Here is a 27,162-nt window from a genome sequence, read left to right on the forward strand (position 1 = left end):
GGGTCTTAGCCATACAATTAACGAATACGGCTCACGTCCCAGGTACTACAAAGCTGGAGAGGTTTCCATTTCACTTGTTATAGGTGATTTTAGTTGGCACACTCCCAATTCAACAGGCATTTCTCAGCACAACTTGAACGTTTGACTCTTTGGACTCTAGGACAATGACTTACATTTAGCACTACTACATTTCATCTTATATTCAAACCATCATTCCAGTTACTAGGATCTTTATGGGCAGTATCTCTCTCATTTATATACTACTTGTCCCTGTATAATCTATGAATGAGAAGCCTGAAACCTCTGTTCTTGTACAAATTGAACAAGACAGGTGACAGTTTCTGCAGCTAATTTATTAAACATCATCCTTCAGATAGAGTCAGTTACTCTTCTGTAAGGAATCCTTCTTCCTGTGTTGACTGAAAGGAAATGTCTGCTGAAGTTAAATTTTTCTTAAAAATAATAAATACCAGGGGTGCCTGGGGGGCTCAGCCAGTTAGACGTCCGACTCTTGATTTAGGCTCAGATCACGATCTCACGGTTTGTGAGATCAGGCCCTGCTTTGGGCTCTGTGCTGACAGCGTGGAGCCTGCTTGAGATTCTCTTTCTCCCTCTCTCTATGCCCCTACCCCACTTATGTGCACTCTAAATAAATAAATAAATAAATAAACAAACAAATAAAACTTAAAAAATATTTTTTTTAATAGTAAATACCTCAGGCTGTGTAATCTGTATCATAGGCTTAAAGGTATTGGTCTTTCAAAGCTTTAAAAGGAATTTATGGCCAAGGTCCAAAAAGCTGCTCAACAAACATAATACATCAGTGTGCCAGACGCGAGTGATATGAGCAATAGACGAATACATATTGTTTATACCTACTTAGGAGATTAGATGCATCTGAGTTAAGAAAGCTGCCACATGAAGCTAGATGGTCTAAATTTTATCCCATTTAATTTAAACCAGTGGCTTTCAGAGATTAAATATGATGAAAATAATAGCTATTACATTACACTGTGGCTCATCTTTTGTCATGGTGAAAATTTCTCAGGTTTTTACCTGCCGGGCTACATTATAAGCATAGAACTCATTTCAGAGCAGAGAAACAAGAATGGCTATGCTACTGTTAATGAACAACAAACCAGATTATTCTGGGCTTTTAAGCTACACTGCCTGTGATCAGTTCTGAACATCCTGGTTTCTTGACCTTTTTTTCCTCATTTTGAGAAAACCTACCTCTAACTCCAATTTATAAGTCAAGTGATATTAGGAGTGCAGGAGTGGAGCTTGAAGAAAATCCTTCTGACCAAATAAAATGGTGACGTTCCCATAACAGTTTCAAAAGGAATCTTAAGTCACCCAAACATAAATACGTTCATAAAGACTTAGGAGGGGATTATTTTTAAAACCTGAATACAGGAAAATATTAGCACAGGAGAGATAAAAGGTTTTAACATTTTTCCATAAAATCACCCCCCAGAAAGGCATTTTTCACTATCTTTTTGAGAGCTCTAAATGCAAACGAGGCCCCAGCCTGTGGCCTAGGAAAGGTTCTGAGATAATAAATATCAAGGCAGCTTGTACCAGCCTACCTAAAAAGGAGACTTTAAGACAGACCCCGAGAACTGCTGTGTGTCAAGTTGGCCATCCCCCAAGAAATACAGTTTTGTGCCCTGAGAGCTGAGTGGGAGGAACTGATTGACAATGAAATTCCTCAGCACCAAGCTGAAGTCAAAAAGGCTCATTTGCCTTTATTGAACAGAGGACATTCTGCTTTAACTGATTTGATGACTTTCTTGGATTACAACCTTGTTTTGGAAAACAGTGAAAAGATAGCACATTTTTCAGTACTTAAGGTTTGGTTATAAAAACATCTAGGCATGAAGTTTTCTTGAAAACAGTAAATACCTCAGGCTGTGTAATCTCTATCACAGGCTTCAACATATTTATCTTTCAAAGCTTTAAAAGATATTCATGGCCAAGGTCCAAAAAACTACTCAATAAACACAATAGTCATCAGTGTATGTAACTTACACAATATGAGTAACAGGTGAGGCAAGAAAAGACCCTCAGAGAGCAGAGGGTGGAGTTGGAGGTGGTTGGTAATGGTGAGGCTTTATGTTTGAAGATACTAATAATTTGATAGTTTTATCTTTTGTATATATGGTACCTTATATTGAATATAATACATTAAACTGGTAACAACCCAGAGATTTGTTTTTTAGAAAGAGCTTTAAAATAAGTGGTTTTTCCTATCAAGGATTAGAAACTGAGTTAGATATGTCTTTAAATATTCTGAAAATCCAGAACCAGATATGTTGATCTGTAATTAGGAATGGACATTTTTTTTAGTATTCTGTCAGATTCTGGTTATCTTTGCACACACTCACACTTTCCTTAAAGCCATGTCTATGGTTATGATATGATGACACCAAAAAATGGAAGCCATAATGGAACATGGCCCAGTTACAAATTTATATGCTAAACTGCCCATCAGTTCTAGATTACTTTTAAAAATTAATAAAATTATAAGAAATGAAATACAAGAAAACTATTTGTCATATCTCGCTCTTGTTTGAGATTATACAGACTAGATTTATTCCTTTGAAATGACTACATCTAGCAGTCCTGTAAAATATTCTTAATGAGGAAGGTGAGCTGAATCTAAAGAAAATGCCACTTAGATGGTTAATTATATTCTATGTTAACTGGATAGTCATAGTTGAGCAGATAAGAAACCAAACAGATTAAAGACTCTGCCTTAACCGATAGTTAGCAATAGCATAATTTGTTTGGGCTACAGTTCTTTCGAGTTACTCAGTTGGTCTCCTCACAGTTTTACTATGTTCGCATATTATTTAAACACTAAAACCTTCAAGCAATAAAAGTTGGCACTTCTAGTGTCCAAGACTGACAGAACCTAAACCAACTAATCAGAGGATCTAAACGATTACAAATTATATTTTTCAGTGACATGTTTCCCATTCAAGCTTCTTTTTAACTGGACCGCTGTGCATGTTGAATGGGTACAAGGTGTGCAACCGTTTATCAAGTTTGGGCAAGCAATGCTAATACTTATGCTGACGGTTCTGCTCTTGGAAGAGGGCCATGCTTTCCGTTGCATGCATTACACTGACCCTGTACTTTCTTTCCTTTCCTTTGTTTCCTGTGCCATGCTTGCTGTGTAGCAAATGGAATCTCTTGCAGTAAGTTAACTTTCTTTCATACTCTTTGTCCATTTTAGGCATGGACCCATAACAAATCTTATTTTTACTGTTACTATTATATCTCTTAGCATGTTTTCCCCTTTGCGTTTCATTTTATTTTATTTGGTAGACTAAGACGTGCAGTGAATTAGTAGCATTCTGGGCTGCTTTTGTCCCAAAGTAGAAACTTAAGTTGCTATGAATTCTCATACTGTCAGTGGGATATTTTGAGTAATAACCAGCATTATCTTACACTTACAGAGGACAGAGTTTCCATAGCTAGGTTTCACCCTAAATTGTGAAGGTGATGATTTAAACAATACTTTATTTATCTGCAAGACTCTGGCAGTTATCTTTTATATCAGATTTTAACAAACTTCCATAAAGAAAGGTTTAAGTGATCAAAAAGCAAAATGCTTTACTGAAACAACCAAAGATCTAATTTGGGTTAAATTTGTGAGTGTAGCTACTTCTTTAAACTTATGTTCACTATCAGCGCCGAGAGATCAAATAAGTCTAAACCTAAATCTAGAATGGTTCTTTTCCTCCAGGGACCAGGGAAAGGACAAGAGAAAGAAAACTTCATTCGCTATAGCCTTAGCGTGATTTTGGTAACTTTTAACAATTAGGATCAAAAGTCTGTTAACAACACTATAGGATATCTTCTTAAAGCCTAAATTTAAATTCTTATAATTTCTCTCCCTCAACTCATTTGGGGGAACAATTTTAAATGACCTCAGAAGCTCTCCATTCTGAGTTCTTTATGACTATTAGCAAAAGAAAGGGCCCATTTATCCTTACTTAACCACATTTGAAAACTGAACAGTGACATGTTTAGTTGAAGCCACATATTTAACCCACTTTCACTGGTGCCTGCTGAGCCATGAAATTCTATCTCATGAAGGCTGCACTTTTCCTTTCACAGAATCCACATCCACCACCTAGGAGCTAACTCATTCTTCAAATAAAACAGGCGAAGTGTAGAGGCCATTGCAAGCAGATACGGCTCAAAGAGTAGTATGATCGTTGGTGTTGGAATTACTCAAGATGTACTTTTCCCTCATGGTATACATAAGCCATATAATGAAAACATTTTAAATTCCAGAGGTATCTATAGGGCTCAAGGGCCATTTTAGAGGACTAGTTTTTGATGTTCTTTCCACGGAGAGTTTTGAATGTGTACTTAATTTCTCCTTTTTGGAAGCACTTGTAGCCCCTTTCTATCTCTGTAATTCAACAAACATTTATTGACCACCGAGTAGAAGTACTATCAATAAAACAGATACAGCACCTTAGAGGAACATGTGACTGCCTGCTGTGTTTACACAGGCTTTAAGATGAGCGTCTGCACCCAAAAAGGCCGCCACAATTGTCTCATGGAGTAACCTCCCAAACTGCTGGATTTATAAATTTAACACCTAGAATGACTTAATGTTTTGCTTTTCAATAAAAATTGAAAAATGTCTTCAATCGAAAAATTAAATTTCCCTTGAATAAAAAAATTCTTCAAACAATTTTAGCTTATAAAAATTAAGACAACCACAATGAAGATGACCGTGGTCATAATTTGTAGATGCATAATTGGCAAATATACGGGAATGTGGCGATTCACGGAGTCCCTTTATAGCTACTACTCCTCTCTAATTAGTCAACTTCCAGGAACGATTCTATATCATATTGTGATTTTTCTCACTGATATTTATTGACTGGATTCTATTGTTCTGTTTCATCTGGAATAAGAACAGCTAGTTATGTTTCCTTGATTTAGAGAGAAAAACATGTTTTTCTACCCTGAGACTTCACTTGCTATACAAGAGTGATCTTTAATAACGACTTCTTCCCATGCAAACTCTCTCTCTAGCAATTGGAACTGTGTCAGAGATTATATAAGCTGCACTTCCAGCTGCTGCTGCTCTTTCAGTCCTACTGTAAGCTCATCGGCCAGGTGCACGAAGTCAGCTCCATGCCAGAGGTGAGCCACACACCTCCCGACCCCGAGTCCTACCATGCAAATCATTCCTTTCCTTTTCTTCTCTCCTCCCATCCCACTTATAACTGTCCGAGCGATTTGATTCCCACATAATTGATCTAGCAGCACCAGGACTGGGGTGAGGCAAGCGACAAGCCTCGGCTCAAAATTGAAGGACAACCCTGAGAGCGAGGGCCTCCCCGATGCTGTGCCGAAAGGCCTCACTTGGCCCACCCTCGTCCTGGCCCTGGTGTTCTGGACATCGATACTTAAAACCGTTCCCGGTATTGTGGTTTTTCTTCTGGAGATTTAGCTTTTTGTACCTGCCACCTCTGAGACAGGGATAAAGAGGACTGAGTCCACAGTGCATCCACACCTATGGGTCAGAGACGACTTCTCCCCCAGTAGACCATGCCCAGGCTTAACCACATCTCGCAGGCAGTTAAATGTGAGGAGCTGAGGTCGGAGGAGAGATGTGGTGGACTAAAGGTACAGACGTGCTGGGCACCAGTGAACAGCCAGGAGTTTATGAAACCATCCTGCCAAGAGTGGTGAGGGGAGGAGGGAGCCCAGGAAACCGCACATCGGAGGAGGGGAGAGGAGGAGAAACACAAATGCCAGTGATGAAAGGAAAATGGGTAGTTCTTAAGGATACTTCCAAAGGCCAATTTCAAGGGAGGGGTAGGAAACAAACAGGTCCCCTCCACAGCGTTGCAGATTATTAGATAAAAGAGAACACAGTTGACACAAATTATAGGACATGTTGTCAAGATAAAGTTTGCTCTTATTACTATTCTAGCAAATACTAACAGGATCCTCAGAGTCCATCTATGCTCAAAAACTAATGCACATGCAAATGTGACTCATGCCATTTTCTGTATTTACAAAGCAATTTAAGTTTCACTTTAGATTAAGAAATTAAGTATTCATACCATGTGTATATATGTTTTGCATAATTATTTAAATCTAGTAAATGTAAAGTGATTTCTCCTCAGTTATTTTAAATCTAGGTAAGTTTTAAATGCTACATACATACACACAGTATATAAGACATCCCTAGATTTAAAATAATTAAGATACTGACTTGCAAACTTAAAAATTATACACATAAAATTCTCTAATATCTTTTTTTAATTAAAGTATACTTGACATACAATATTATATTAGTTTTACACATACAACATCCTGATTCCACATTTATATACATTAGGGAATGCCACCCCAGTAAGTGTAGCTACCAAAGTTATTATAATATTATTTACTCTATGCTGTACTTTTCATCCCTGTGACTTATTTTACAACTGGAACTTTGTACCTCTTAATCCCCTTCACATCTTTCACCCAGTCCCCAACCCCTCTCCCCTCTGGCAACCACAAGTTTGTTCTCTATATTTGAATCTGTTTCTGCTTTTTTGTTTTGTTTTTTAGATTCCATATGTAAGTGAAATCATATAGTTTTTATCTCTTCCCATCTGACTTACTTAGCATAATACCCTCTAGATGCATCCATGTTGTCAAAGGCAAGATCTCATTGTCTTTATGACTGTGTAATTATCCATTGTGTGTGTATGTGTGTGTATCTTTGTACCACGTCTTCTTTACATATTCATCTATCAATGGACACTTGGGGTGCTTCCATTATCTTGGCTATTGTAAATAACCCTGCCATAAACAAAGGGGTACATTCATCTCCTCTAATTAGTGTTTTTGTTTTCTTTGGGTAAGATACCCAGTAGTGGAATAAGTGGATCATACGGTAGTTTTATTTTTAATTTTTTGAGGAACTTCCATACTGTTTTTCCACAGTGGCTGCCCCAATTTACATCCCCAGCAACAGTGCACAAGGGCTTCCTTTCCCCAGTCTCCCCAACGCTTGTTATTTCTCATCTTTCGGATATTAGCCATTCTGACTGGTGTGAAGGGGTACCTCATTTTGGTTTCAATTTGCATTTCCCTGATGATTAGTGATGTTGAACATCTTTTCATTGGACTGTTGGCCATTTGTAGGTCTTTGGAAAAAGTGCCTATTCAAGTCCTCTGCCCATTTTTTCATCAGGTTGTATGAGTGCTAATGTATTTTGGAGATTAATCCTTTATCAGATACATCATTTGCAAATACTTTCTCCCATTTAATAGGTTGCTTTTTCATTTTATTGATGGATTCCTTTACTGCACAAAAAGTTTTTAGTTGCATGTAATCCTACTTGTTTCTATTTGCGCTTGCTGCTCTTGCCTGAAGAGATGTATCCAAAAAAATATTGATAAGACCAGTGCCCAAGAGTATACTGCCCATCTTTAATCCATTTTATTTTTGGACATGGTATTAAAAAGTGGTCTCATTTTTCCAACACCATTTCATGAAAAGATTTTTTTCTCCTCCATCATATATTTGTGCCTTGTCCATTAATTGTGTAACTATGGATTTATATCTAGGCCCTCTTCTATTTTCCAAGCATCTGTGTGTCTTTTTGTTCCACTACCATACTGTCTTTGATTACTATAGCTTTGTAATATAGTTTGAAGTCTGAGATTGGGATACCTCCAGCTTTGCTGTTCTGTCTCACAATTGCTTTGGCTTTTGGGGTTCTGTGATTCCATATAAATTTTGGGATTTGTTCTAGTTCTATGAAAAATGCCATTGGTATTTTCACAGGAATTGCACGAAAGCTGTAGATTGCTTTGGGTAGTATTGACCTTTTTAAAATAATCTTCCAATATGTGAGCATGCTGTATCTTTCCATTTGTGTCATCTTCAGCTTCTTTCATCAACGTCTTATGGTTATCAGAGTGCAGATCTTTTACCTCCTTGAATTTATTTCTGTGCATTCTATTCTTTTTCATGGAATTGTAAATAGGATTGTTTTTCTTAATTTCTCTGATAGTTGGCTATTAGTGTACAGAAATGTAACAGATTTCTGTATATTAATTTTGTATCCTGCAACTTTACTGAATTCATTGATTCTAATCGTTTTTTGGTGGAGTTTAGAGTTTTCTATATATAGTATCCCGACATCTGCAAATAGTGACAGTTTAATGTACTCCTTACCAATCTGGATGCCTTTTCTTTCTTTTTCATGCCTGATTGCTGTAGCTAGTACTTCCAGTACCATATTGAATAAAAATGGCAAGAGTGGGCATCCTTGGCTTGTTCCTGATCTTAGAGGAAAAGCTTTCAGATTTTCCCTGTTGAGTATGATGTTAGCTACAGGTATGTTGTATATGACCTCTAGTACATTGATGTATGTTCCCTCTATACCCACTTTAAGAGGTTTTTTATGAATGGATGCTGAATTTTGTCAAATGTTTTTGAATCTATTAAGATCATATAATTTTTATCTTTCATTTTGTTAATGTAGTTGTCACATTGGTTGATTTGTAGCTATTGAACCATCCCTAATCCCTGAGATAAATCCCCTTGATCATGGCAAATGCTCCTTTTAATATATTGATGAACTCTGTTTGCAAATGTTTTGTTGACAATTTTTACATATATAGCATTAGAGCATTCCTTTCCCTTCAACTTTAGGGATACTTTGAGAAGGATAGGTATTAAATATTTTTTTTACATGTTTGGTAGAAGTCACCCATAAAGCCATCTGGTCCTGGACTTTTGTTTGCTGAGAGTTTGGGGATTATTCAATTCCATTACTAGCAATTTGTTCAGATTTTCTATTCCTGATTCAGTCTTGGAAGATTATTCCTAGGAATTACTCAACATATTTTTTTAATGTTTATTTTGAGAGAGAGAGAGAGAGAGAGAGAGAGAGAGAGAGAATGCACACAAGCCAGGGAGGGGCAGAGAGAGAAGGGGAGAGAAATCCCAAGGAGGCTCCTTGCTGCTAGCACATAGCCAGATGTGGGGCTTGAACTCATGAACTGCAAGATCATGATCTGAGCCGAAACCAAGCGTCGGACGTTTAAACCAACTGAGCCATCCAGGCACCCCAGTCTTTATCTTTTCTAGTAAGCCACTCTTAGTTTCATTTTTCCATTTTTTTTAGATTCCATTTCATTTATTTCTACTCTGATCTTTTGTCATTTCCTTTCTTCTACTAACAGTGCTTTGTTTGTTCTTCTTTCTCGAGTTCCTTTAGATGTCAGGTTAGATTAAGATTTTTCTTATTTCTTGAGGTAGGCTTGAAGCATTGTAAATTTTCCTCTTGGAAATACTATTGCAAGGGGGCCTGGGTGACTCGGTTAAGTGTCTTTGACTCAGGTCATGATCTCAGTCTGTGAGTTCGAGCCCCATGTCGGGCTCTGTGCTGACAGCTCAGAGCCTAGAGCCTGCTTTGGATTCTGTGTCTCCCTCTCTCTCTTCCCCTCCCCTGGTTTGCACTCTGTTTCTCTTTCTCTCTCAAAGATAAAACATAAAAAAAAAAATTCTATTGCTAAGTCCTATCAATTTTGAACCATTGTGTTTCCATATTCATTTGTCTTGGGATATTTTTCTCCCTTTGATTTCTTAATTGATCCATTGTTTAATAGCATGTTGTTTAGGCTCCATGTGTTTTTTTCCATTACTTTTTAAATTGATTTCTACTTTCATACCATTGTGATTACAAAAGATGCAAGCATATTTTGTAGATAGATATGTAGATATGGTATCTACTTAAATTTATTGAGATCGGTTTTTTGGCCTAACATGTGATCTGTCCTGGAGAGTGTTCCATGTGCACTTGAAAGGAACGTGTATTCTATTCCTGGGCAGAATGTTCAGTATAGATCTGTTAAATCCTAAATCCATCTAGTCCTATGGCACTCAAATCTGCTGTGATTTTCTGTCTGAATAATCTACCCCTTGATGTAAATGAGTATTTAATTCCCCTACTAATGTATTAATGTCAGTTTCTCCCTTTATGTCTGTTAATACTTGCTTTATCTATATAGGTGCTCTTAGGCTTGGGTACATAGGTATTTACAATTGCTATATCTTCTTGTTGGATTATCCTTATGTAATGTCCTTGTCTCTTGTTAGTCTTTACTTCAAAGTCTATTTTGTCTGATATAAATACTGCCACCCCAGCTTTTTTTCCCACTTGCATTTGCATGGAATATTTTTCCCATTCCTTCACTTTCAGTCTGTATGTCTCTAGGTCTGAAGTTGGTCTCTTGTACGCAGCATATAAGTGGATCTTGTTTTCTTTTTATATATTCATTCATTCTAGGGGTTTGATTGGAGCATTTAGAACCTTTACATTGAAAGCAATTATTGATAGGTATGTACTCATAGGTAGTATCTTGTTTTCTGGTTATTTTTATAGCTCTTCTCTTCTTCTCTTTCCTTGCCTTTTGATGGCTTTCTTTTCTTCAGTGTTATGCTTTCTGGTTGTGGTTATCCATGAGGTTCATATATAACATCCTATGTGTCTAGCAATATGTTTTAAGTTGAAGTTCAAACATGTTCTAAAAGCTACATCTTTAATTCCCTACCCCATTTTACGTACGTATATTTTATATCTATTTTGTGTATCACCTAATTTTTGTAGATATAATGGATTTCACTAGTTTTTTCTTTTAGCCATTATACTAAGTAAATGACCTGCCATCTTCAGTATAGGTTTACCAGTGAAATTTTTTCCTTTCATTATTTCTTCTAGTTATGGACTCTTCTTTGCTTAAAGAAGTCCCTTACATTTCTTATAAGACTGGTTTAGTGGGGATAGACTCCTTTAATGTTCATCTGGGAAACTCCATCTCTCCTTCAATTCTGAATGATAAGCTCCCAGGTAGGGTATTCTTGGTTATAGACTTTTTTCCTTTTAGCACTTTGCAGGCCAAAAGGCAGTGGCATGATCCATTCAAAATTCCTGCCAAGAAATCAGCTTATAGCCTGATGAGGCTTCCCTCCTGTGTAACTACTTGCTTTCCTATTGCTGCTTTTAGGATTCTTTAATTTTTTGACATTTTAAATATTATGTGACCTCCTTGGGTTCATTGTGTTCGAGGCGCTCTGTACTTCTGGGCCTGGATCTGGAGTATTTCCTTCTCAGGGTTAGAGAAGTTGTCTGTTATTACTTATCTGCCCCTGTCTTCTCCTTCTGACCCCTATAATGCAAATGTTAGTAAAACTGATGTTGTCCAAAGGTCCCTTAACTTAGCCTCATTTTTTTAAAATTTGGTTTTCTTTTTGCGGTTCAGCTTGTATGCTCTCTATTACTGTCTTCCAGATTGCTGACCCATTCTTCTACATCCTCTAATTGCTTTTAATTCCCTCTATTGTATTTTTCATTTCAGTTATTATATTTTCCAATTCTGACTGGTTGTTTATATTTTCCCTTTGTTGAAATTCTGAGTTCATCTACTCAAGTCTAGTGAGTATCTTTATGGCCATTCCTTTGAACTTGTATCAGGTAGATTACTCATCTGTTTTGTTTGGGACTTCTCAGGTTTTATATTGTCCTTTCATTGGGAACGTATTTCCCTCTTTCCGCATTTTGTCTAACTCTGTTTCCTTGTATTAGATCTTGAAATTAGTGGCCTTATATAAAAGGTGTCCTCCAGAGCCCCGTAGTACATTCCCCTGGTCAGGAGAACCAGGCACGCCAGGGGCATCGCCTCTGTGGGCTGTACGTGCCTGCCTTTGTTACTGGGCCAGGATTCCTGCAGGCATGTTGGGGAGCAGGGCTGATCCCACCTAGGCTGGCTGAGTTACCTGGCTACAGGTGCCACAGGTCTGCTGGTAGTGGGGGTTAGCCCCTGGTACCTTCTGGCTGAGAGGCCTGCCTGCCATGGCAGAGCTAGCGGTGGTAGAGATTGGCAGAGCTGGATACCCCCAGCATCAGGCCGGTTAGACTTGAGAGGAAGAAACCAACACTTTTATTCCCAGAAGAAGTTCCTATAAATCCCTGCCTGTCTGACACATGCCCTAAAATTAGTCAATAAATCTGCTTCATATATAGCCCAGATGTTTTTAATACTACTGCCTCTGAAATGCCTCAGAATGATTGCTATAGTGTGCTGGCCCTTTAAAAGCAGAACCTCAGTTTACTATAGTCCTCCCCCTCTTCTGGAGCCCCAGGGGTTTTCAAAGCTGGATGGTATGCGGGCTCTTCTTCCCCATTTTGACTCCCAGGACAAGGCGTGCCTGATGTGGGGCTTGATCCCCTCACTCATCAGGGAGCTCTGCCCCTGTGATACCCTTCCTCCTTGTGGATCGCCACACCTGGAGTTTGGTTCTTTACCATGTCTCTGCCCCTCCCACCCTATCGATGTAGCCTTTCTTTATATCTTTAGCTGTGAAAACGCTGTTCTGCTGGTCTTAAGGTTGTTTTCAGAGGGTGTTGCATTATATGAAGTTGTAGCCTCAGGCTGTCCCTGGAGGAAGGGAGCTCAGGGTCCCCCTACTCTGCAGTCTTCCCAAGCTCTTTCTCTGATATCTTACTTAGAAGAATTACCTCGGTAAATTTTAAGCCTAGTACTGGAGTAGGTAGTTGCATTTAATAGGCATCTGTGCGAAGACAAATAATTCTGGCCCCGTGGGCTAGCTGGAAACGAAGAAAGATGAAAATGTTGGATACATCAACTTTCCAAAGAAGACATCATCAACTTACATTACAAAGGACAAAATGAACCTTTAAGTGCACATCAAGTCATTAAAATGCCCTTGAGATCAAATTACAAAACAGCTGACTTCCATAGTATATTTTGGGGGCACGAAGAAGTGACGTAGGTTCTCTTTTTATGATCGCTGGTACCAACGGAGAAGTTTTGAGGTAAAATATCTCTTACCTCTGTAACATGAATACTAACCTCACCTTGAGATTTTTCTTCCTTAAATTGTATCTTTCATCTTTTCCCATAGCATACAAATAGTGAGAAAAAATTCTTTTTCAAGCAAGATCTAGGTTTATGATTACATTTATTTGGCACATAAATGCTTAATACTAAGCATTTTATATACATCATCTCATCTTTAAAGTTACCTGTGAGGCAGGTAATGTCTTCAGTCTTACAAATGAGAAAACTGAAGCACATATAAGTCTATGTACTTGACTACGGTCCCACAGTGCAGTGCAGAATTGGCATTTGAACCCAGCTCCACCCAAGCCTATTGTCTTACGCATTTTAACTCCGGGTTTGTCCTTCTACTTAAATAGAAAACATGTTAAAGGAAATGTTAGCCCCTCATCTAAGGAGAGTATCCCAGGGGTTGATACGTAAAGTTATCCAATGCATCCAACCCCTTACACATCCCATGTAGTAATTTTATTTGTCCTGTTTTAGCTTACCAAGATATTAAGCTTGTGCTTAACCAGACCTTAATACAATGAAGATTTCTTCTCTAAGGGATGCAAAATCCAGCTTGCAACTAAATACAATAAAAATAACTTTTTTTTTAACAGCTGTTAAATATGTCCAGGGAACTGAGTGACTTAAAGAAAAACCTGAAGGAGGCCACTGCGGCCATCGCAGCTGACCCTCTCTATATAGAGGGTGCATGGTCTGAGCCAACCTTCACATCCACCGAAGCGGCCATCCAGTCCATGCTGGAGTGCCTGAAGAACAATGAACTTGGCAAGGCTTTACGGCAAATCAGGGAATGCAGGTAACTCTACTATTGCTTTTAGAAATGGTTAAAGGAAATCCTTGCCTAATAGTTACTTTGTCATGGTGGGGGACTGAATCACTACAGAAGGGACATCGAGATATTTTGTACACATCCTTGTCAGCTCTTTACCACGCCAGAAATACCAGATTTTAGAACTTGTGTGTCTAAAGTCTAGGTGTTATTTTTCGCCTTTTGGTCATCCCTAAAAATGTTGAAACACTTCAGATTATGTTGGAGTATGCCTTGAGAACTATTACCTGAATGTATCCTTGTCCCCTTACACTTTGATACTATCTTCACATTCGTCAGAATCAGAATGTTATAGCAAATCAAATTCCCTTCTGATAGTTAGAAGCTTTAGATATTTTCATCGAAACCAGTAACATTCTACAGTTGGTTATGGTGATGTTTGCAAAACTCTGAATATACTAAAGGCCATTGAGTTGTATGCTTCAGATGGTTGAATTGTATAGTATGTGAGTTATATCTCAAAGCTAGTGTTTTTAAGTAATATTCTTATATTACCGAGGCTAATAACCTCCCAACTTTGTGATCAATAGTGCCTCTAATCTGTGTTTTTTAATTGCAGAAGTCTGTGGCCCAATGACATCTTTGGAAGCAGTTCTGACGATGAGGTCCAGACACTACTGAATATTTATTTCCGTCATCAAACTCTGGGACAAACGGGTACTTACGCGTTGGTAGGGTCTAATCAGAGCCTGACCGAAATCTGCACCAAGCTGATGGAGCTGAACATGGAGATCCGGGACATGATTCGCAGGGCCCAGAGTTACCGAGTCCTCACTACTTTTCTTCCAGACTCCAGTGTTTCTGGCACTAGTCTCTGACAGGAGCCTCCCATCCCCCATGCGTTCCAAGCTGGGGGTGCTGTCATGCTGGGGTGACGTCATTCAGTGTCTTTTCAGCCTTCAGAAGGCTTGGTCAGACTGTTCTCCCTCTTGTTACCTGTAGGACCTTTTCTAAACAGGATGACAGAACTTCCAACGTGTAGCAATACAATAAGAACCAAGGTAGCATAGAACATTCTGGGACAGACTCCATCCATCATGCTGTGTGGCACAAAGGTGTTATCATTTCACTGAGCAGATGCAACTCACTACTGAAGAAAGTGACTTCCATTGCATACCAAAGCCGACTACACTGAATAATACCTTCCTTTCTAGAAGCAGTTTTAGATTGGCAAAAGTGCAATGTTTTCTTCACTAAAAAATGTTTTATATTCTAAAACTTGTACATTCTTTTTTCTTTTTTTTTCCTTTTTTTCTTTTTTTGGTGGGCTGAGGAAGGGACAGGCAGAATGAAGCTGGCCACTGAAAATTGTAAGACGGTCAAAAGCTGACAGCCTGTGTATGTGAAAAGGGAATTGTAAATGGACAATTTAATAGACACTGTAATTTGAATACAATTACTGTATCTAAAAGGAGCTGCTATGAAGTACCTTTCTTATGTTGCTAGGCTACTGTTTCTGAAAGCCCTGGATCTCTTTGCAGGAGTCTGTGATTAGGACCCTAGCACCAAATATGGTCCAGACAGACCTTTTTGTAAAGGTCTTGGCTGCTTTTTACTAGAAGGTTGCTTATATGAGCATATTTATACTACAAAAGGATGAGTGTTAATTTTAACCAACTTTGCCATTTTGTAGAAAAAAGTTAAATTCACATTACAAATTCCAAGTCTTTTCACCGGTCACGCATGCATATTTTAATATCCATTTGGATAGCCAGAAGTAGAATCATAAAGATAAACTATGAGTTGTCACTTTGTTACTTAAGAGATGTCATGTTTTATTTGTAACATATATGTAAAGGGCCATTCTTCAGTTTTCTCCTTAAACTTAATGCTGTCAAGTGTTAGATGTGTGCATGTAAACCAGTTGCACATCAGAAACATATTCAAAGTTTATCTATGTAACTTATTCACTCTGTAAATACATTTAAAGTTTTTGTGATGTAATCTTGGTTGATCTTCTATTCAGAACTTCCTTTAGACTTAAAAAAAAAAAAATACAAAATACATATTGACCATGGATTTTATTTCTGGTTTACAAGATCTTTGCCTTTGACATACATTTACAGATGTGCATGGGGGTTGCCACAGTGACAACCGCAAAGGGGCACCATTCATCTAGGGTCCATGGCTGGCAGTCACAGTTCCTGCTCCAGAGAGGGCCTATCTGTAACCTCGTTGTAAGTGGACATGGCTAAGTTGGTGACTTTCAACCAGCTCTCTCTATAACCAACCAAAGAGAAATCACAAGAGTGAGGGCTCTAATCGTCGACACCTATCATGAGGTTGTCATCCTTAAAATTGTGAAATAGAATCAAAACTCCTGCTTTGGATTATAGAGTCTGTCGCAACACTCACCTAGCTCTACCTGACGTGAAAAAACAGGGGCACAGACACACACAACAATCTAACTGCTACTGTCTTCCTACGCATATTTACCTAGACTAACAGATGTAACTTGCTTTTCTAACATACAATATCCAAACCTTCAGTAATTTTCTAGAAGTAGCCTGTAACAGGGAGTATGAGCCAAGATGTTTTTTATGTTACCATAGGTACAACTATTAACTAATTGTAGTAACGTTTTTGAGGAGGGGAGGGTTCAAGACGGCAGCATAGAAAGATCCTGAGCGCACATCCTCCAATGGACACCAAAAATCTACAATTATATTCAGAGTAATTCCCACAGAAAAAGACCTAGAAACTGGATGAATAGAGCCTTCACAAAAAGGAAAAGCACGGAGACAGGTAAAAGAGGCAAGAGGTCTCACCAAAGAAAACACATACTCCTGGTACAGTGTTCCATAGTCAGGAAAGTTCTCAAAGTTATAAGCTTTTTTCTGAAAAGCAAAATATTTGAGATCTATATCAGGAACCCTGGCCCTTACATCCTGCATGAGACATGAGTCCCCAAAACACCTGACTATGAAAAACAAAATGGAATAGGTCCAAGAAAATTATAGAACTGTAAGGAAAAGGAATTCTACTCTCCTTTTTATGTTTTTTTTTAATTTTATTTAAATCAAAGGTAGTTAATATAGAGTGTAATAATGGTTTCAGGACTAGGATTTAGTGGTTCATCACTTACATATAACACCCACTGCTCATCCTTAAAAGCCCTCACGTACAGGTACTCACTCAACCAGAAACCAGTACATAAATACCAGATCAAAAAGTGCACACATCACAGGTGAAGGAGACCGACTTACTAATTTTGGAGTACCTGCCAGGGACTCAGGAAGCACCTGGGGCTCTACATGGAGACTGAGAGACATGGACAGAGCCATTTTTGTTCTTTCTGCCATGCTGAGCCCAGCACTGGCAAGTGCCACTCTAGACTGCTAATGCCAGGAAACATGCCCCCATTGAGAGTCCTGTACAACCTTGCATCTCAGCAGGTCCTCACAGCCAGCCAGGCCAGGCACCAACCCAACCCCATTTGCACACCTCCATCAGTTGCTCCAGATGCAGAGCCAGCTAGGACAGGGACCAGCCCTCCCAGCAACACAGCCACAACAGTCTGGCACCACTGATCAGGGGGTGCATGCAGCTCCGAGGGAACAGGCCTGGAGCATCTGAGTCTGGTGTACAAGTGATTGTGCTTCTGCGCCCCATAGGCTCTCCCACATAAGGCCACTCCTTCCCGACCAGCAGACATAGTTGAACTACCTAATACGGACACAGACACAGAGATAGGCAAAATGAGACAGAGCAATGTGTTCCAAATGAAAGTAAAAGACAAAACAGACAATGAAAGGAAACAGACATGCAGGCACAAGCAGCATAGAGTGTCCCAAACAAGATAAATCCAAAGAGATCCATATCAAGGCACATTATAAGAAAAATATCAAAACCTAAACAAAGAAAGAAAATTTTAAAAGCAAGAAAGAAATTATTCTATATAAGGAAACCACCATAAGACTATCAGCTTATTTTTCAGCAGAAACTTTGCAGGTCAGAAGTGACAGGCAAGATATATTCAAAGTACTAAAAGGAAAAAAAAAAAAGTACACCTTAAGGAACTAGAAGCAGAACAGCAAACACACCCCAAACCCAGCAGAAGAGAATAAAAATCAGAGCAGAAATAAACAATATAGAATCCGAAAAAACAGTACAACAGATCAATGAAACTAAAAGTCGGTTTTTTGAAAAAATAAAATTGATAAACCTCTAGCCAGGCTTTTCAAAAAGAAAAGAGAGAGGACCCAAATAGATAAGATCGTGTATAAAAATGGAATTATTACAACCAATCCCTCAGAAATACAAGCAATTATCAGGGAATACTATGAAAAATTATATGCCAACAAACTGGACAACCTGGAAGAAATGGACAAATTCCTAGACAAATACACACTACCAAAAGTGAAACAGGAAGAAACAGAAAATTTGAACAGATCCACAACCAGTGAAGAAATTGAATCAGTTATCAAAATCTCCCAACAAATAAGAGTCCTAGACCAGATGGTTTCCCTGGGGAATTCTATCAGGCACGTAAAGCAGAGATAATACCTATCCTTCTCAAGCTGTTCCAAAAAATAGAAAGGGAAGGAAAACTTCCAGACTCATTCTATGAAGCCAGCATTACTTTGATTCCCAAACCAGACAGAGACCCAGCGGGGGGTGGGGGGGGGGGTGGGAAAGACAACTACAGGCCAATATCCCTGATGAATATGGATGCAAAACTTCTCAACAAGATACTAGCAAATCGAATTCAATAGCATATAAAAAGAATTATTCACCATGATCAAGTGGAATTAATTCCTGGGCTGCAGGGCTGGTTCAATATTTGCAAAGCAATCAATGTGATACATCACATTAATAAATGAGAAGAACCATATGATCCTGTCAAGAGATGCAGAAAAAGCATTTGATAAAATATAGCATCCTTTCTTAATAAAAACCCTCAAGAAAGTCAGGATAGAAGGAACATGCTTAAACGTCATAAATGCCATTTACAAAAAGCCCACAGCTAATATCACCCTCAATGGCAAAAAACCGAGAGCTTTCCCCTGATATCAGGAACATGTTAGGGATGTCTACTCTCACCACTGTTTAACATAGTGTTGGAAGTCTTAGCCTCAGCAATCAGACAACAAAATGAAATCAAAGGCATCAAAATTGGCAAAGATGAAGTAAAACTTTCACTTTTCACAGACAACAGGATACTCTACATGGAAAACCCGACAGACTCCACCAGAAGTCTGCTAAAACTGATATACGAATTCAGCAAAGTTGCAGCGTACAAAAAAAATCAATGTACAGAAATTGGTCGCATTTTTATACACCAATAATGAAGCAACAGAAAGAGAAAGAAATTGATCCCATTCACAATTGCATCAGGAACCATAAAATACCTAGGAATAAACCTAACCAAAGATGTAAAAGATCTGTATGCTGAAAACTATAGAAAGCTTATGAAGGAAATTGAAGAAGATGCAAAGAAATGGAAAAACATTCCATGCTCATGGATAGGAAGAATAAATATTGTCAAAATGCAATCTATATACCCAAAGCAATCTAAATATTCAATGCAATCCCAATCAAAATTGCATCAGCATTCTTCTCAAAGCTAGAACAATTCTAAAATATGTATGGAACCATAGAACACCCCAAATAGCCCAAGTAATATTGAGGAAGAAAACCAAAGCAGGAGGCATCATAATCCCAGACTTTAGCCTCTACTACAAAGCTTTCATCATCAAGACAGTATGGTATTGGCACAAAAACAGACACCTAGACCAATGGAATAGAAGAGAGAACCCAGAATTGGACCCACAAATGTATGGCCAACTAATCTTTGACAAAGGAGGAAACAGAATCCATTGGAAAAAAGACAGTCTCTTCAATAAATAGTGCTGAGAGAACTGGACAGCAACATGCAAAAGAAAGAAACTAGACCACTTTATTATACCATACATAAAAATAAACTCAAAATGGATAAAGGACCTGAATGTCACACAGGGAACCATCAAAACCCTAGAGGAGAAAGCAGGCAAAAACCTCTTTGACCTCAGCCACAGCAAACTCTTCCTTGACACACCTCCAAAGGCAAGGGAATTAAAAGTAAAAATGGAGGTGGCTGGGAAGATGTTGGCGTAGGAAGATGCAGGGCTCACCACCTCATGAGGATCATTTAGATTCCACCCACACCTGCCTAAATAACCCAGAAAATTGCCAGAAGACTCGCAGAACGGATTCTCCGGAGCCAAGCGTAGAGGAGAGATCCATGGAAGAGGGTAGGAAGGGCGGAGAGGTGGTGCACGCTACACGGACTGGCTGGAGGGAGCCGGGGCAGAGGGGCAGCCCGCCAGCCAAGCAGAGCCCCCGAGACTGACTGGCAAAAACAGAGGGGCCGGACGGAGTGTGTTCTGAGAGCAAGCAGGACTTAACATCTGGAAGGTTGTAAGTTAACAGCTCTGCTCAGAGAGCGGGAGGGCTGGAGGACAACGGGAGGGAGAGTTGCTGAGCCCCTGACGACAGAGCGCAGCTTGGTGGGGAACAAAGGCGCTCGCCAGCATCATCTCCCTCATCCATCCCCCAGCCAAAATCCCAAAGGGAACTGGTTCCTGTCAGGGAACTTGCTCACACCGCCCAAACACCCAACGCTGTGCTTCTGTGGATCCATCCCTCTGGCAGGTCTGACTCCCTCCCAGTGCCACAGGGCCCCTCCCGAAGCGGATCACCAAAGGATAAGCGAGCTGAGCCTGCCCCTCCCGCCCCCGTGCAACTTGCCGACCCACCCCAGCTACTACACCAGATCCCCAGCACCACAAGCCTGGCAGGGTGCAAGTAGCCCAGACGGGCCACCCCACCCCACAGTGAATCCCACCCCAGGAAGAGGGGAAGAGAAGGCACAGACCAGTCTGACTGTGGCCCCAGCGGTGGGCTGGGGGCAGACATCAGGTCTGACTGTGGCCCCGCCCACCAACGCAAGTTATTCAAGACAGCACAGGGGAAGTGCCCCACAGTTCCGCACCACTCCAGGGACTATCTAAAATGACAAAACGGAAGAATTCCCCTCAAAAAAACCTCCAGGAAATAACGACAGCTAACGAACTGATCAAAAACGATTTAAACAATATAACAGAAAGTGAATTTAGAATAATAGTCATAAAATTAATCGCTGGGCTTGAAAACAGTATAAAGGACAGCAGAGAATCTATTGCTACAGAGATCAAGGGACTAAGGAACAGCCAGAAGGAGCTAAAAAATGCTATTAATGAGCTGCAAAATAAAATGGAGACAACTACGGCTTGGATTGAAGAGGCAGAGGAGAGAATAGGTGAACTAGAAGATAAAATTATGGAAAAAGAGGAAGCTGAGAAAAAGAGAGATAAAAAAATCCAGGAGTATGAGGGGAAAATTAGAGAACTAAGTGATGCACTGAAGAGAAATAATCTACGTATAATTGGTATTCCACAGGAGGAAGAGAGAGGGAAAGGTGCTGAAGGTGTACTTGAAGAAATCATAGCTGAGAACTTCCCTGATCTGGGGAAGGAAAGAAGCATTGAAATCCAAGAGGCACAGAGAACTCCTTTCAGACGTAACTTGAATCGATCTTCTGCATGACATATCATAGTGAAACTGGCAAAATATGGGGATAAAGAGAAAATTCTGAGGCAACTAGGGATAAACGTGCTCTAACCTATAAAGGGAGACCGATAAGACAAGTGACGGATCTCTCTAATGAAACTTGGCAGGCCAGAAAGGAATGGCAGGAGATCTTCAAGGTGATGAACAGAAAAAAAATATGCAGCAGAGAATCCTCTATCCAGCAAATCTGTCATTTAGAATAGAAGGAGAGATAAAGGTCTTCCCAAACAAAAACTGAAGGAATTCATCACCACTAAACCAGCCCTACAAGAGATCCTAAGGGGGATCCTGTGAGACAAAGTACCAGAGACGTCACTACAAGCATGAAACCTACAGACATCACAATGACTCTAAACCCGTATCTTTCTATAATAACACTGAATGTAAATGGACTAAATGTGCCAACCAAAAGACATAGGGTATCAGAATGGATAGAAAAACAAGACCCATCTATTTGCTGTCTACAAGAGACTCATTTTAGACCTGAGGACACTTGCAGATTGAAAGTGAGGGGATGGAGAACTATTTATCATGCCACTGGAAGTCAAAAGAAAGCTGGAGTAGCCATACTTATATCAGACAAACTAGACTTTAAATTAAAGGCTGTAACAAGAGATGAAGAAGGGCATTATATAATAATTACAGGGTCTATCCATCAAGAAGAACTAATAATTATAAATGTCTATGCGCTGAATACAGGAGCCCCCAAATATATAAAACAATTACTCACAAACATACGCAACTTTATTAAGAATGTGGTAACTGCAGGAGACTTTAATACCCCACTTACAACAATGGATAGATCATCTAGACACATGGTCAATAAAGAAACAAGGGCCCTGAATGATACATTGGATCAGATGGACTTGACAGATATATTTAGAACTCTGCATCCCAAAGCAACAGAATATACTTTCTTCTCGAGTGCATATGGAACATTCTCCAAGATAGATCACATACTGGGTCACAAAACAGCCCTTCATAAGTATACAAGAATTGAGATCATACCATGCATACTTTCAGACCACGATGCTATGAAGGTTGAAATCAACCACAGGAAAAAGTCTGGAAAACCTCCAAAAGCATGGAGGTTAAAGAACACCCTACTAAAGAAGGAATGGGTCAACCAGGCAATTAAAGAAGAAATTAAAAAATATATGGAAACAAACGAAAATGAAAATACAACAATCCAAACGCTTTGGGATGCAGTGAAGGCAGTCCTGAGAGGAAAATACATTGCAATCCAGGCCTATCTCAAGAAACAAGAAAAATCCCAAATACAAAATCTAACAGCACACCTAAAGGAAATAGAAGCAGAGCAGCAAAGACACCCCAACCCAGCAGAAGAGGAGAAATAATAAAGATCAGGGCAGAAATAAACAATATAGAATCTTAAAAAAACTGTAGAGCAGATCAATGAAACGAAGAGTTGGTTTTTGGAAAAAATAAACAAAATTGATAAACCTCTAGCCATGCTTCTCAAAAAGAAAAGGGAGATGACCCAAATAGATAAAATCATGAATGAAAATGGAATTATTACAATCAATCCCTCAGAAATACAAGCAATTATCAGGTAATACTATGAAAAATTATATGCCAACAAACTGGACAACCTGGAAGAAACGGACAAATTCCTAAACACCCACACACTTCCAAAACTCAAACAGGAGGAAATAAAAAGCTTGAACAGACCCATAACCAGCAAAGAAATTGAATCGGTTATCAAAAATCTCCCAACAAATAAGAGTCCAGGACCAGATGGCTTCCCTGGGGAATTCTACCAGACATTTAGAGCAGAGATAATACCTATCCTTCTCAAGCTATTCCAAAAAAATAGAAAGGGAAGGAAAACTTCCAGACTCATTCTATGAAGCCAGTATTACTTTGATTCCTAAACCAGACAGAGACCCAGTAAAAAAAGAGAACTACAGGCCTATATCCCTGATGAATATGGATGCAAAAATTCTCAATAAGATACTAGCAAATTGACTTCAACAGCTTATAAAAAGAATTATTCACCATGATCAAGTGGGATTCATTCCTGGGATGCAGGGCTGGTTCAACATTTGCAAATCAATCAATGTGATACATCACATTAATAAAAGAAAAGATATTAACTATATGATCCTGTCAATCGATGCAGAAAAAGCATTTGACAAAATTCAGCATCCTTTCTTAAGAAAAACCCTCGAGAAAGTCGGGATAGAAGGAACATACTTAAACATCATAAAAGCCATTTATGAAAAGCCCACAGCTAATATCACCCTCAATGGGGAAAAACAGAGCTTTCCCCCTGAGGTCAAGAACATGACAGGGATGTCCACTCTCACCGCTGTTGTTTACCATAGTGTTGGAAGTGCTAGCATCAGCAATAAGACAACAAAAGGAAATCAAAGGCATCAAAATTTGCAAAAATGAAGTCAAGCTTTCGCTTTTTGCAGATGACAGGATACTATACATGGAAAATCCGATAGACTCCACCAAAAGTCTAGAACTGATACACGAATTCAGCAAAGTTGCAGGATACAAAATCAATGTACAGAAATCAGTTGCATTCTTATACACCAATAATGAAGCAACAGAAAGACAAATAAAGAAACTGATCCCATTCACAATTGCACCAAGAAGCATAAAATACCTAGGAATAAATCTAACCAAAGATGTACAAGATCTGTATGCTGAAAACTATGGAAAGCTTATGAAGGAAATTGAAGAAGATAAGGAAATGGAAAAACATTCCATGCTCATGGGTTGGAACAATAAATATTGTTAGAATGTCAACACTACCCAAAGCTATCTACACGTTCAATGCAATCCCAATCAAAATTGCCCCAGCATTCTTCTTGAAGCTAGAACAAGCAATCCTGAAATTCATATGGAACCACAAAAGGCCCCAAATAGCCAAAGTAATTTTGAAGAAGAAGACCAAAGTGGGAGGCATCACAATCCCAGACTGTAGCCTCTACTACAAAGCTGTAATCATCAAGACAGAATGGTATTGGCACAAAAACAGACACATAGACCAATGGAATAGAATAGAAACCCCAGAACTAGACCCACAAACGTATGGTCAACTAATCTTTGACAAAGCGGGAAAGAATATCCAATGGAAAAAAGACAGTCTCTTTAACAAATGGTCCTGGGAGGACTGGACAGCAACATGCAGAAGATTGAAACTAGACCACTTTCTTACACCATTCACAAAAATAAACTCAAAATGGATAAAGGACCTGAATGTGAGACAGGAAACCATCAAAACCTTAGAGGAGAAAGCAGGAAAAGACCTCTCTGACCTCAGCTGCAGCAATCTCTTACTCGACACATCCCCAAAGGCAAGGGAATTAAAAGCAAAAATGACCTATTGGGACCTCATGAAGATAAAAAGCTTCTGCACAGCAAAGGAAACAACCAACAAAACTAAAAGGCAACCAATGGAATGGGAAAAGATATTTGCAAATGACATATCGGACAAAGGGCTAGTATCCACAATCTATAAAGAGCTCACCAAACTCCACACCCAAAAAACAAATAATCCAGTGAAGAAATGGGCAGAAAACATGAAGAGACACTTCTCTAAAGAAGACATCCAGATGGCCAACAGGCACATGAAAAGATGCTCAACATCGCTCCTCATCAGGGAAATACAAATCAAAACCACACTCAGACATCACCTCACGCCAGTCAGAGTGGCCAAAATGAACAAATCAGGAGACTACAGATGCTGGAGAGGATGTGGAGAAATGGGAACCCTCTTGCACTGTTGGTGGGAATGCAAACTGGTGCAGCCGCTCTGGAAAACAGTGTGGAGGGTCCTCAGAAAATTAAAAATAGACCTACCCTATGACCCAGCAGTAGCACTGCTAGGAATTTACCCAAGGGATACAGGAGTACTGATGCATAGGGGCACTTGAACCCCAATGTTTATAGCAGCACTCTCAACAATAGCCAAATTGTGGAAAGAGCCTAAACGTCCATCAACTGACGAATGGATAAAGAAATTGTGGTTTATGTACACAATGGAGTACTACGTGGCAATGAGAAAGAATGAAATATGGCCCTTTGTAGCAACGTGGATGGAACTGGAGAGTGTGATGCTAAGTGAAATAAGCCATACAGAGAAAGACAGATACCATATGGTTTCACTCTTATGTGGATCCTGAGAAACTTAATAGAAACCCATGGGGGAGGGGAAGGGAAAAAAAAAAAAAAAAAGAGGTTAGAGTGGGAGAGAGCCAAAGCATAAGAGACTCTTAAAAACTGAGAACAAACTGAGGGTTGATGGGGGGTGGGAGGCAGGGGAGGGTAGGTTACGGGCATTGAAGAGGGCATCTTTTGGGATGAGCACTGGGTGTTGTATGGAAACCAATTTGACAATAAGTTTCATATATTAAAAATAAATAAAATAAATAAATAAATAAATAAATAAATAAATAAATAAATAAATAAAATTTTTAAAAAAGTAAAAATGAATTATTGGGACCTCATCAAGATAAAAAGCTTCTGCACAGCAAAGGAAACAATCCACAAACTAAAAGGCAACTGATGGAACAGGAAAAGATATTTGCAAATGACATATTGCCTAAAGGGCTAGAATCCAAAACCTATAAAGAACTCACCAAACTCCACACCTGAAAAACAATCCAGTGAAGAAATGGGTAGAAGATATGGATAGATACTTTTCCAAAGAAGACATCCAGATGGTCAACAGACACATGAAATGATGCTCAATGTCACTCCTCATCAGGGCAATACAAATCAAAACTGCACTGAGATACCACCTCAATCCAGCCAGAGTGGCTAAAATGAACAAATCAGGAGACTATAGATGCTGGCGAGGACGTGGAGAAATGGGAACCTTCTTGCACCATTGGTGGGAATGCAAACTGGTGCAGCCACTCTGGAAAACAGTGTGAGGTTCCTCAAAAAATTAAAAATAGAACTACCCTATGATGTAGCAATAGCACTGCTAGGAATTTACCCAAAGGATACAGGAATGCTGATGCATAGGGGCACATGTACCCCAATGTTTATAGCAGCACTTACAACAATAGCCAAATTATGGAAAGAGCCTAAATGCCCATCAACTGACAAATGGATAAAGAAGATATGGTTTATATATACAATGGAATACTACTTGACAATGAGAAAAAAATGAAATCTGGCCATTTGCAGCAACGTGGATTGAACTGGAAGGTATTATGCTAAGTGAAATAAATCAGTCAGAGAAAGACAGATACCATATGTTCTCACTCATAAGTGGATCTTGAGAAATTTAACAGAAGACCATGGGGGAGGGGAAGGGGGAAAAAAAGTTACAGAGAGGGAGGGAGGCAAACCCTAAGAAACTCTTGGATACTGAGAACAAACTGAGGGTTGATGGGGGGTGGGGGAGAGGGGAAAGTGGTGATGGGCATTGAGGAGGGCACTTGTTGGGATGAGCACTGGGTGTTGTTGTATGGAAACCAATTTGTCAATAAATTATATATATTTTTTAAAGTACTAAAAGGAAAAAAAAAAAAACACTTAAAAAAAAAAAAAAGATACCCTAGCCAGAAAGGTTATTATTCAGAATTGAAGAGACGATCAAGAGTTGACCAGATAAGCAAAATCTCAAGGAGTTCTTCACCACTAAACCAGATTCATAAGAATATTAAAGATTTAATTAAGGGAAAAGACAATAAGAAAATATATGAATGACAAAATCTCAGTGGTAAAAGTAAACATATACAAAAAGTAGTGAGTGAACCACTTGAGAAGCTAGGACGAGGTTAAAAAACAAAAGTGGTAAAAACTAAATCTACAATAATTAGTTAAGAGATAGT

The 27,162-nt window shown here is 39.1% G+C and overlaps 1 protein-coding gene across 11 annotated transcripts in view; it reads left to right on the plus strand.

The window, feature by feature from the left end:
* Nucleotides 1-15,280, plus strand: part of FRY (FRY microtubule binding protein) — a 340,234-nt gene extending 324,954 nt beyond the window's left edge. For 8 of the 11 annotated variants that reach the window (XM_042948349.1, XM_042947801.1, XM_042948312.1 and 5 more), the window contains 4 exons: nt 3,186-3,203; nt 5,065-5,175; nt 13,515-13,717; nt 14,310-15,280. In XM_042948349.1, coding sequence (XP_042804283.1) covers nt 3,186-3,203; nt 5,065-5,175; nt 13,515-13,717; nt 14,310-14,568 — 591 coding nt within the window. In that variant the 3' untranslated portion in view covers nt 14,569-15,280. The remainder of the gene's footprint in view (nt 1-3,185; nt 3,204-5,064; nt 5,176-13,514; nt 13,718-14,309) is intronic. The other 3 variants (XM_042947894.1, XM_042948210.1, XM_042947961.1) reach the window with 2 other exon arrangements.
* The last annotated feature ends 11,882 nt before the right edge of the window (nt 15,281-27,162 follow it).

This window comes from Panthera leo, chromosome A1 (assembly GCF_018350215.1).
Source record: "Panthera leo isolate Ple1 chromosome A1, P.leo_Ple1_pat1.1, whole genome shotgun sequence".
NCBI classification, from domain to species: domain Eukaryota; kingdom Metazoa; phylum Chordata; class Mammalia; order Carnivora; family Felidae; genus Panthera; species Panthera leo.